This window comes from Rhinoraja longicauda, chromosome 38 (genome assembly GCF_053455715.1).
Source record: "Rhinoraja longicauda isolate Sanriku21f chromosome 38, sRhiLon1.1, whole genome shotgun sequence".
NCBI classification, from domain to species: domain Eukaryota; kingdom Metazoa; phylum Chordata; class Chondrichthyes; order Rajiformes; family Arhynchobatidae; genus Rhinoraja; species Rhinoraja longicauda.
In genome coordinates this window covers 3,432,687-3,445,215 of record NC_135990.1, presented here as the reverse complement: position 1 = coordinate 3,445,215, position 12,529 = coordinate 3,432,687, and the positions used below count along the sequence as shown (strand labels likewise).

Genomic DNA, 12,529 nt, shown 5'->3' with positions numbered 1-12,529 from the left:
CCATAGTGAGGCCCACCGGAAATTGGAGGAACAGCACCTCATATTTCGCCTGGGCAGTTTGCAGCCCAGCGGTATGAACGTCGACTTCTCCAACTTTAGATAGTTCCTCTGTCCCTCCCGTCCCCTCCTCCTTCCCGGATCTCCCTCTATCTTCCTGTCTCCACCTATATCCTTCCTTTGTCCCGCCCCCCTGACATCAGTCTAAAGAAGGGTCTCGACCCGAAACGTCACCCATTCCTTCTCTCCTGAGATGCTGCCCGACCTGCTGAGTTACTCCAGCATTTTGTGAATAAATCGATTTGTACCAGCATCTGCAGTTATTTTCTTATATACAAACTAATATGCTGGTAGTTGAATTGGCTACTGTAATAATCCTTAGTATCAGAATCAGAATCAGAATTACCTTTATTGTCATCCAAAAAAAACAAGTCTTTTGGATGAGATTCCATTACCCACAGTCCAACAATAAGAGCAATAAAATAAGCAATAACACACATAATCACAAACCAACACAAAACAAAAAAATAAACCTCCATCACAGTGAGTCTCCTCCAGTCCCCTCCTCACTGTGATGGAAGGCCACAATGTCTTTTCTCTTCCCCTGCCGTCTTCTCCTGCGGTTTCTTTACCACACATTTCTTTAAAACCTTCACCCACAATGACTGCCCATTTGTTGATACGTTCCATTTCTGACTTAAAGACACCTGAGGTAATTTCACAGTTCTGCCTTCACTGTGGGAAGCCTCGTCACCAGGGCCCCATTGCAGGCATTCAGAAACATGAACCATTGCTTGTAGATTGTAAATTGAATGTGCTATGAGATCTTTGACTCAGCTGGCAGCATTCTTGCTTCGGAGTCCAAAGGTTCAAGACTGCTCACCAAGACTTGAGACAACGACCTAGATAGACACAAAGAGCTGGGGTAACTCAATGGCACAGGCAGCATCTCTGGAGAAATGGAGTAGGGTGACATTTTGGGTCGAGATCCTTCTCCAGACCCGAAACGTCACCCACTCCGTTTCTCCACAGATGCTGTCTGACCCACTGAGCATTACAATGTTTTTTTGTCCATCTATTAAAGAGCCTTGAAATGGGTCATACACTGGACATTTCAGAGATCAGAATCATACAGCACGGAAACAGGCCCTTCGGCCCAACTTGTCCATGATGCCCCATCTAAACTCATTCTATATGCCCACATTTGGATCATCTATACACTAAAACTCTTGTTTGTTTGTTTGTTTGTTTGTTTGTTTGTTCCTGAACTACAGCCAAAGCGGTACACGATAGCGCGACAATTCTAGGCCCACCTTACTCACCGTCGTCCCTTTGGTGCTAATGGAAGAAGTTTCATTGAAATCGGTGTTATATATTTTTAAGTTATTCACATATTAAAGTTTAAATCTGTCTCCAAGGGAGGGGGAGGGGGGAGGAGGATAAGGGGGGTTGAGGGGGATGGAGTTGGGGGGGAGGGGAAGGGGGGAGGTGAAGGGGGAGGGAAGGGGGGTGGAGGGAGGGGGAGAGAGAGCGGGGAGGGGGGAGGGAGGGGGCAGGGGGGAGGGGGAAGGAGGAAGGGGGAGGGGGTAAAGGGGAGGGGGGAGGGGGTGAGGAGAGGGTGCTGCACCAATGCAGGAGAAGTTTGGGCCCAACAGGTCCACTTGGTCTAGTAACCCTCTAAACCATTCCTATCCAGCTAAAAACAGTCATGCTGTGGTGAGTCTGGACTGAAATATCGACTAGATTGGGAAAAAGATGGCATATCCCCTCTCCTGTTAATGACCCAAATGTGTTTTTAATGACAATTCAGTAACACCATGGTTACAAATGCTGTCAGAAGATTTATTGAGATTAGTACTAGATATATTTTGAATTGCATATTATTGTATTAACATGAACTCATCTGACTGAATTATTGATCCAGCATAACAGAACCACTCGATTGCTGTAATGATTTAAAACATAAAAATTACCAATTCTGGCTCGTTATTTTGCAGGTGGATTTATGAATCGGTTGCTTACTGGATGGGGGTTTAGTCGCTATGAATTGGCTTCTGCACCCAGACGCTGCAAGCTCAAAAGAAAATGTTAAGTTACCAATGAAAATTGGATCTTATAGAAACATATTAAATTATAAAAGGACTGGACAAGCTAGATGCAGGAAAAATGTTCCCAATGTTGGGCGAGTCCAGAATCTGGGGCCACAGCCTTAGAATAAAGGGAAGGCCATTTAAAACTGAGGTGAGAAAAAACTTTTTCACCCAGAGAGTTCTGAATTTGTGGAATTTTCTGCCACAGAGGCCAAATCACTGGATGGACTTAAGAGAGAGTTAGATAGAGCTCTAGGGGCTAGTGGAATCAAGGGATATGGGGAGAAGGCAGGCACGTGTTATTGATTGGGGACGATCAGCCATGATCACAATGAATGGCGGTGCTGGCTCAAAGGGCCGAATGGCCTCCTCCTGCACCTATTTTCTATGTTTTTAGGAAAAAATATATAATGTGTCGGAAGGAACTACAGATGTTGGTTTAAACTGAAGGTGGACACAAAATGCTGGAATAATTCAGTGGGACAGGCAGCATCTCTGGAGAAAAGGAATGGGTGACGATTCAGGTCTGAAGACGGGTCTCGACCCGAAACGTCACCCATTCCTTCTCTCCAGAGATGCTGCCTGTCCCGCTGTGTTACTCCGGCTTTTTGTGCCTATGTTTAATGAAAAAAATAAATTGGGCATGATTACTGATTGTTATAAACTATCTCCAAATGTTCTTCAATGTAAAGGCCCTAGCACTTTACCATACTTCCTCACAACATAGAAGGAGTCCATTTTGGTCCACGGAGCATTTCCATTTTCAGTGAATGCAGCTCCCGAGACCCGGTTCGATCCTGACTATGGGTGCTGTCTGTACGGAGTTTGTATGTTCTCCCCGTGACCGCTTGGGTTTCCGCCGAGATCTTCGATTTCCTCCCACACTCTAAAGACGTACAGGTATGTAGGTTAATTGGCTTGGTGTAGGAGTAAACTGTCCCTAGCGTGGGTAGGATAGTGTTAATGTGCTGGATCGCTGGTTGGCGCGGCCTCGGTGGGCCGAAGGGCCTGTTTCCATGCTGCATCTCTAAAACTAAAACTGTATCTCCAAAGATTTCCCCTGAAACCTACTCTCTGCACCTTCCCATCAGATTCTACACCTCAATTACACGTGAGGGGAGATTGACAGTGGTCAATTAACCAAACAACCCTTTATTTCTTTAGGATGTGGGAGGAAACCAGAACACCCAGGGAAAGTCCACACGTCAGAAGGAGATCGTGCAAACTCCACATTGAAAGAGTTTGATGTCAGGATCGAACTCAGCTTGCTGCAGCTATGAGCCGGTGGTTGTACTGACTGCATCATTGTGCCACTCAGAAAGCACGTTTCACAGAGTCATACAGCAAGGATACAGGCCTTTCAGCCCAACCTGCCCATGCCGACCAAGTTTACCACTCCAAAGACGTACAGATGTGTAGGTTAATTGGCTGGGCAAATGTAAAAATTGTCCCTAGTGGGTGTAGGATAGTGTTAGTGTGCGGGGATCGCTGGGCGGCGCGGACCCGGTGGGCCGAAGGGCCTGTTTCTACGCTGTATCTCTAAAATCTAAAAAAAATCAAAAAATCTACACTGGCCCTACATGCCTGCATGTGACCCATATCTCTATAAACAATAGACATTAGACAATAGGTGCAGGAGTAGGCAATTCGGCCCTTCGAGCCAGCACCGCCATTCAATGTGATCATGGCTGATCATTCTCAATCAAACATTTCATATCCATGCACCTCTCCAAACGTCTTTTAAATGTTCTTATAACACCTGCCTCAACTACCTCCTCTGGCAACCTGTTCCATACACCCACCAACCAATCTCTGTGTGGTAAAGTTGCCCCTCGGGTTCCAATTAAATCTTTCCCCTCTCCCCCTAAACCTGTGTTCTTGATTCCCTTACTGTAGGTAAAGACTCTGTGCATCTACCCTATCTATTCTCCTCACGATCTCATAACGGAATCAAGGGGTATGGGGAGAAAGCAGGAACGGGGGACTGATTTTGGATGATCAGCCATGATCATATTGAATGGCGGTGCTGGCTCAAAGGACCGAATGGTCTCCTCCTGCTATTTTGTATGTTTCTATGTTTCTATTTCGCTTGGGCAGCTTACAACCCAGTGGTATGATTATTGATTTCTCTAACTTCAAGTAACCCTGGCATTCCCTCTCTCTCCATCCCTCCCCCACCCAAGTTGCACCAGCTTCTCGTTCTCACCCAGCAAACAGCTAACAAAGGCCTATTTCCTTTATCATCGTCACTTTTTTTGCATATCTTTCATTCATTTGTTCTATATCTCTCTACATCCCCGTCTATATCTCTCATCTCCCTTTCCTCTAACTAGTCTGAGGAAGGGTCTCGACCCAAAAACATCACCCGTGCCTTCTCTCCAGAGATGCTGCCTGTCCTGTTGAGTTACTCCAGCATTTTGTGCCTATCTTCAGCTGGAGTAGCTCGGGGGGGAGGGGGGGGGGGGGGGGGGGGGTCAGACAGCATCTCTGGAGAAAAGGAATTGGTGAAGTTTTGGGTCTGAAGAAGGATCTCGACCCGAAACGCCACCTATTCCTTCTCTCCAGAGATGCTGTCTGACCCGCTGAGTTACTCCAGCATTTTGTGGCCATCTAAGGTAAACCCTTACTGCATGGACCAAAATGGACTGCGTTATCTCTCTGTAGCTGGGATTCAACTCGTCTCTGATTGTATTGATCATGTACGCTGCCATTTGCACATGCTGCTTTAGAATTCTGGGCTTCAAGCACTTTGATGCGCTGTACATTTCAAAGGAGTTTCAATGTTTTCATTCAATTATTTGCATGTGTTTCATGTTCGGCACCAAGCAAGAAAGGAGATTGAATCTATGTTTTTTTTATATATCCAAAAAAGGGCAGCTGCTGGAAGGCTGAAATTTTATTACTTGAACAAATTTTCTGCTGGGGAGGTGCCAAGCAGACCCAAAACCTAGAATAACATCGTGCTTGGTGCCTGTCCATAATCATGGAAGGCTTTTTTTCAGATGTGGGCAAGCTAACCGAGGCTGGAGCTTATCCAGCATAGTTTGAAAGTAATTAGTTGCAATACAATAGTGTAAATACGTTCAGGAACAGCAACGGACTATATGCCTGTAATGAGAGTCTGCAAGACTCAAATCCTTCAAAGAAGGACTGCAGGGCTGAGGGATTTTGATTACATGCTTAGTCTGGAGAATCTAAGACTCTTCGCCTTGGAACAGAGTGTTGGAAATTGGGAGAATGAATAACGCACGAATCACCAAGGCTACGGATAAGTCTAAGCAAATGGGAAGAATATAGTTGAGTACAATGGTTGGCATGGACATAGTGGGCCGAAGGGCCTGTTCTTGTACTGTACTGTTCTATGTACAACGGTTAGCACGGACATAGTGGGCCGAAGGACCTGTTCTTGTATTGCACTATTCTATGTACAATAGCTGTCATAGACATGGTGGGCCGAAGGGCCTGTTTCGGTGCTGTATGACTTGATGACTTTGAGAGGATTGTCTGAGGATATGATAGAGGCATTTCCTACCATGTAGGCCCCATGCAGAGTAGATGGAAATAAACTGCTCTTGTGGGCTGATGCTTGAAGATCTAAAGGAAATGGAATGAAGACAATTGGCAAAAGAGCCAAAGGTGACCTGAGAATAAATGTTTTAAGGAAATGATTAGGGTCTGCAGTGCACTGCCAGGGAAGTGGTGGAGATATATTCAATTCTAAAGGCAGCTGGAAGACCAAATACAAACTCAATGAGCTAAATGGCTGAGGCCTGGATAGAGTGGATGTAGAGAGGATGTTTCCACTAGTGGGAGAGTCTAAACCCAGAGGGCAAAGCTTCAGAATAAGAGGACGTACTATCAGAATGGAGAAGAGGAGGAATTTCTTTAGCCAGAGGATTGTGAATCTGTGGAATTAATTGCCATAGAAGGTTGTGGAGGCCAAGTCATGTGGAATTTTTAAAGCGGAGATTGACAGATTCTTGATTAGTAAAGGAACTGTCTCACTTAGGCGATTTTAAGGCGACTGCCGGCGACTAGGCTGTCGCCGAACGTTTGCCGGGGTGTCGTGGGCATGATCGTGAGAAGTCTTCAATGAATCGTAGCGGATCTCGGCGTGTCGCGGAAAATTTTTCCTGCTAGAAATTTCTCGCCGACAGCTGGCTTGTGGCCAGGTATCGTAGCTTATTGCGGGCGCTGTCTGTCGCACGCTGTCCCCAGGTTTGCTAGGTTGTCGCAGATGCATTTAGAAGCACGTAATATTAAATTAAGAAAAGGCATTTGAAGATACCAGAACATAGTTTTGTTTAACCAATTAATTTACCATCAGGACATTTGACAGGTAGATTGGAGGCCACAGTTTGATGGTCAGGTGAGCGTGGGAATTTCGCGATGTTTCCGAAGACGGTGTAATGTCTTAGCCAGGTGCTAGTTTCACAAAAAAAGGAACTTGTATCGACCTGACTCGGCATTGTCGTGGTCATTGTCGTGGTCATTGTCGTGGTCATTGTCGTGGTCATTGTCGTGGTCATTGTCATGGTCATTGTCGTGGTCATTGTCGTGGTCATTGTCGTGGTCATTGTCGTGGTCATTGTCGTGGTCATTGTCGTGGTCATTGTCGTGGTCATTGTCGTGGTCATTGTCGTGGTCATTGTCGTGGTCATTGTCGTAGGGTAAAAGAAAATTTTGGCGATCTGCTACGACTTTGACAGTCACCGGCAGTCGCCTTAAAAAATGCATAACTGGGACAGGACCTTAAGGGCGTCAAAGGTTATGGGGAGAAGGCAGGAGAAACATAGAAAATAGGTGCAGGAGGAGGCCATTTGACCCTTCGAGCCAGCAACGAAGAATGGAGAATGGGGTTGAGAGGGAAAGATAAAGATAGATCAGTGTTCACAAAATTCAAAACAAATTTCTGAGTAAAAATGTTAACTGGGTGACCTCTCTCTCAGAAACTCAGAACTGTGACCAGTTCTGTATTTTCCTTGAATGAATGAATGAATAAATGAATGAATGAATGAATGAATGAATGGATGATACTTTATTATCACAAGGTATGCAAAGAGTCGCCACATAAAGGGCGCCGACCAAGTTACAAAGTATTCCATTTAGTTCCCGACGGTTCCCCTTTGTTGTCTCGGAGACCCCATCACTGGGTCCCCTTTGTTCTTGGCAGCCCCTCCGACCCCCCTTTGTTCCTTCAGATGTGGTGTTTCACCAAACCGTCTTTCTCTGCCGCACGCCCACATTTACGCTTGATCCGCCATGGCCTCTTACTGGGTCTCTCGGTTGCCGACCATTTTAACTCCCCTTCCCATTCCCACCCTGACTTTTCTGTCCTGGGCCTCCTCCGTTACTAAATTTAGTGAGGCCACGTACCAACTGGAATAACAGCACCTCATATTTTGCTTGGGTAGCATAGAAACATGGAAACATAGAAAAGACATGCAGGAGTAAGCCATTCGGCCCTTCGAGCCAGCAACGCCATTCAATATGATCATGGCAGATCATCCAGAATCACTACCCTGTTCCTGCTTTCTCCCCATATCCCTTGATTCCGTTAGCCCTAAGAGCAATATCTAACTCTCTCTTGAAAACATCCAGTGAATTGGCCTCCACTGCCATGGCAGAGAATTCCACAGATTCACAACTCTCTGGGTGAAAAAGTTTTTCCTCATCTCAGTCCTATATGGCCTACCCCTTATTCTTAAAGTGTGACCCCTGGTTCTGGACTCCCTCAACATTGGGAACATTTTTCCTGCATCTAGCCTGTCCAATCCCTTAAGAATTTTATATGTAGCTCATAACTCAGTGGGATGAACATTCAATGCTCCAATTTAAAATAACTTACAAATATTTCCCTTCCCAGTTCCTCTATTAAGAAGTTCCTCTGAAGAAGGGTCTCATCCCGAAACGTCACCCATTCCTTCTCTCCCGAGATGCTGCCTGACCTGCTGAGTTACTCCAGCATTTTGTGAATAAATATCCTCTATTAAAAGTCAGTTAACCAGTTCCACAGTCCACATTGATGTATCCCTTTTGGGATCACACCATCCCTAGCGAACAATCTGCCTCTTGAAAACCACCCTGCACTTCTCCAACTTCAGATAGTTCCTCTGTCCCTCTCTATCCCCTCCCCCTTCCCAGTTCTCCCACATAGTCTTCCTGTCTCCGACTACATCCTATCTTTGTCCCGCCCCCTCCCCTGACATCAGTCTGAAGAAGGGTCTCGAATTGAAACGTCACCCATTCCTTCTCTCTCTCTCTCGAGATGCTGCCTGACCCGCTGAGTTACACCAGCATTTTGTGTCTACCCTGCCTGATGTAATCTGTTGCCGGCCCTGGTCTTTTCTTGCTACCAGTTCCTCCCCCCTTCAATCAGTCTGAAGAAGGGTCCCGAACTAAAACGTCACCTATCCATGTTCTCCAGAGATGCTGCCTGACCCGCTGAGTTACTCCAACATATTGTGTCTATCTTTTGTCCTTCTCTACCTCCCTACATAGCTGTAATGGCACAATTGGAAAAGAAAAGCATGTCCCCCAACCTGTGTTTACACTTAGAAAATATTACTAGCTGGTCATCATTAGTGTGGGATTATCATTAGTGCTGGTCATCATTAATTCTTTAGTATAGGATTTCACTTGAGACAAATAGGTGGCATGTTTGTCTACATTTTGCCAAAGAGATCACTCTTCAGAATTTGCCTTGGTGGCTAGATGGGACCCCAAGAGATTGGGAAGATCAGCACACTTGGAATCTCTACCCCCCCCCCCCCCCCCCCCCCCACACAACAAAAGCATTTCACTGCTCCCTGGTACACGTGAGAATAAACTCAACTCATGTGCAATTTAGTTTAGTTTAGTTTAGAGATACAGTGCGGAAACCACCGGGTCCACGCCAGCCAGCGATCCCCGCACACTAACACTCTCCTACACACACTGGGGACAATTTTTACATTTACCAAGCCAATTAACCTACAAACCTGCACGTCTTTGGAGTGTGGGAGGAAACCGAAGATCTCGGAGAAAACCCACGCAGGTCACGGGGAGAACGTACAAACTCCGTACAGACAGCACCCGTAGTCGGGATGGAACCCAGGTCTCCGGCGCTGCATTCGCTGTAAGGCAGCAACTCTACCGCTGCGCCACCGTGCCACCCTGTGCCTATGTAGAGCAAAATTTTGTGGCAAGATTTTACTGAAATGTATCCTGAAAAAAAAGGAATTTCACTGCACCGAGGTGCAAGTGGCAATAAAGTACCATTGAACCATTGAAACGGAAAGACTCACCTCTTCCCACTGGTGGATGTAACGGATAAGACGGGATAATCGCAACAACCGGAGAAGGCTGAGGATCTTCGTAAACCTTACAATCCGCAGTGCCCTGGCAGTCTTGTAAACCTCCGAGTCAATCCTGGTTTCCACTATTAGAAAAATATAGTCTACTGGGATGGAGGAGATGAAGTCCACCACGAACCAGCTTTTCAGGTACTTCATCTTGATTTTCTGAGGGTCTAAAATAATCTCTGTGTTGTCCTCCACCACAATCCCAGTTCTAAAGTTTAGCACCAGATCAACAAGAAAGAACGTGTCCGACACGACATTGAAGACTATCCACGGAGTGGTGTTTTCATCCTTGAAGAACGTGATTCCTACGGGAATGATGATCAGGTTGCCGACCATGAGAAGCAGCATGGTCAAATCCCAGTAGAACCTGCAAGGATGAACACAGACATTTTATTATAACTGTAACAATTCCTTCATGGGCATTCCCTCTGATTTATCCATCCCTGCCCTCACTGCAATCTAACACGCTTGTCTTCATTTCTGATGAAGAGTTATAGAGTCACACAGCACTGAAGCAGGCTCTTTGGCCCAACTCGTCCATGCTGATCCAGATGCCCCATCTAAGCTCGTCCCATTTACGCATGTTTGGCCATCAGACCACAAGACCGTAAAACACAGGAGCAGAATTAGGCCATTCGGCCCATCGAGACTACTCCACCATTCATTCATGGCTGATTTATATTTCACTTTCAACCCCATTCTCCTGCCTTCTCCCCATAACTCCTGTCGCCCGTACTAATCAAGAATCTGTCAATCTCCCACCTTAAAAATACCCAATCTCATGGCCTCCACAGCCGTCTGTGGCAATGAATTTCACAGATTTACCCCCCTTTGACTAAAGGCTCATGTCCCTCTACACCTTTCCGATGTACCTGTCCAAAAGTGTTGTGATTGTATCTGCTTCAACTACTTCCACTAACAAATCGTTCCATCTACCCACCACCCTCTGAGTGAGAAAGTTGCCCTCCATAATCCTGTTAAATCTTGTCTTTCTCACCTAGGCTTCTATCATCTGCTCTGAATGTCCTTGGTCCCAATGGAAGATCTCCCTCTTTCTCTTGTGTCAATGTCTCAGTGATTAAAACCCTTTTATCCCACCAATCTTTAAGCCACCCTAAACCTATGTCCTCTGGTTCTTGATTCACCTCCCCTGGGCAAAAGACTTTAACCCACGGTCTTTGGTCCAAAATGCCGAATGCCCATCAGAATATTTGGGGGATATGGGAGGGAAAGGGGAAACTCAGGAGATATCTACGTGGTCACTGAATGTTAGGGTTGGACCAGGTTTAGATTTAGATTTGGATTTAGAGATACAGCGCGGAAACAGGCCCTTCGGCCCACCGAGTCCGCGCCGCCCAGCGATCCCCGCACATTAACACTATCCTACACACACTAGGGACAATTTTTACATTTGCCCAGCCAATTAACCTACATACTTGTACGTCTTTGGAGTGTGGGAGGAAACCAAAGATCTCGGAGAAAACCCACGCAGGTCACGGGGAGAACGTACAAACTCCGTACAGACGGTGCCCGTAGTCAGGATCGAACCTGAGTCTCCGGCGCTGCATTCGCTGTAAGGCAGCAACTTTACCGCTGCGCCACCGTGCCGCCCTTTGGGTTTCTGGAGCTACGAGGCAGTAGCACTATCTGCTCCGCATGGCACCAGAAACTACCAGACTATTAATGAGACGGTACTGGATTTTATCACGCACTAAATGATATTTCCTTGATCCAGTATCTGTTCGCTGTGGACGGGGTGATTGTAATCATGTAAAGCCTTTCCTCTGACTGGATGTGCAGGAAGGAACGGCACATGGCAGTTTACACCGAAGATGGACACACAATGCTGGACCAGGCTGCATCTCTGGAGAGAAGGAACAGGTGACATTTCGGGTCGAAACGCTTCTTCAGGCTGGATAGCACGCTACATAAAAAGCTTTTCACTTACTCTCTGCAGACGTGACAATAAACCAAATTAAAACGAAACCAATCTTAAAACAAATTTTGCTCTACAGATCAATGATAGGAAGGATGTCGACAAAATGGAGAGGGTACAGAGGAGATTTACTAGAATGTTGCCTGGGTTTCAGCACTTAAGCTACAGAGAGAGGTTAAACAGGTTGGGTCTTTATTCTTTGGAGCGTAGAAGGTTGAGGGGGGACTTGATAGAGGTTTTTAAAATTTTAAGAGGGACGGACAGAGTTGACGTGGGTAGGCTTTTCCCTTTGAGAGTGGGGAAGATTCCAACAAGGGGACATAACTTCAGAATTGAGGGACAAAAGTTTAGGGGTAACATGAGGGGTAACTTCTTTACTCAGAGGGTGGTGGCTGTGTGGAATGAGCTTCCGGTGGAAGTGGTGGAGGCAGGCTCGATTTTAGACAATAGACAATAGACAATAGGTGCAGGAGTAGGCCATTCAGCCCTTCGAGCCAGCACCGCCATTCAATGCGATCATGGCTGATCACTCTCAATCAGTACCCCGTTCCTGCCTTCTCCCCATACCCCCTCACTCCGCTATCCTTAAGAGCTCTATCCAGCTCTCTCTTGAAAGCATCCAACGAACTGGCCTCCACTGCCTTCTGAGGCAGAGAATTCCACACCTTCACCACTCTCTGACTGAAAAAGTTCTTCCTCATTTACTCTTATTATTTAAGAGTAAATTGGATAGGTATATGGATAAGAGGGGATTGGAGGGTTATGGTCTGAGTGCAGGTAGATGAGACTAGGTCAGGGAAAATGGTCGGCGTGGACTGGTAAGGCCGAACGTGCCTGTTTCCGTGCTGTAGTTGTTATATGGTTATATGGTTATATGGAAAATCCAGCAGAATGCAGGAATACAGAATGCAGAACTACTATCGACCTCTATGATGACCCTCGGACTATCCTTGAGTAAGATACAATCACTATTTTAAAAGATAATTCGATGAACACATATAGGTGAGGCAAACAAAGAAACATATCCGCTGGAGTAACTGCCTAATAGACAATAGACAATAGACAATAGGTGCAGGAATAGGCCATTCGGCCCTTCGAGCCAGCACCGCCATTTAATGTGATCATGGCTGATCATTCTCAATCAGTACCCCGTTCCTGCCTTC

At 46.1% G+C, this 12,529-nt stretch overlaps 1 protein-coding gene across 1 annotated transcript in view; it reads right to left on the bottom strand.

The window, feature by feature from the left end:
- hcn4 (hyperpolarization activated cyclic nucleotide-gated potassium channel 4) overlaps positions 1 to 12,529 on the bottom strand; it is a 274,698-nt gene that overhangs the window by 206,641 nt on the left and 55,528 nt on the right. Inside the window, exon 2 of the mRNA XM_078429699.1 lies at positions 9,374 to 9,797. Coding sequence (XP_078285825.1) covers positions 9,374 to 9,797 — 424 coding nt within the window. The remainder of the gene's footprint in view (positions 1 to 9,373; positions 9,798 to 12,529) is intronic.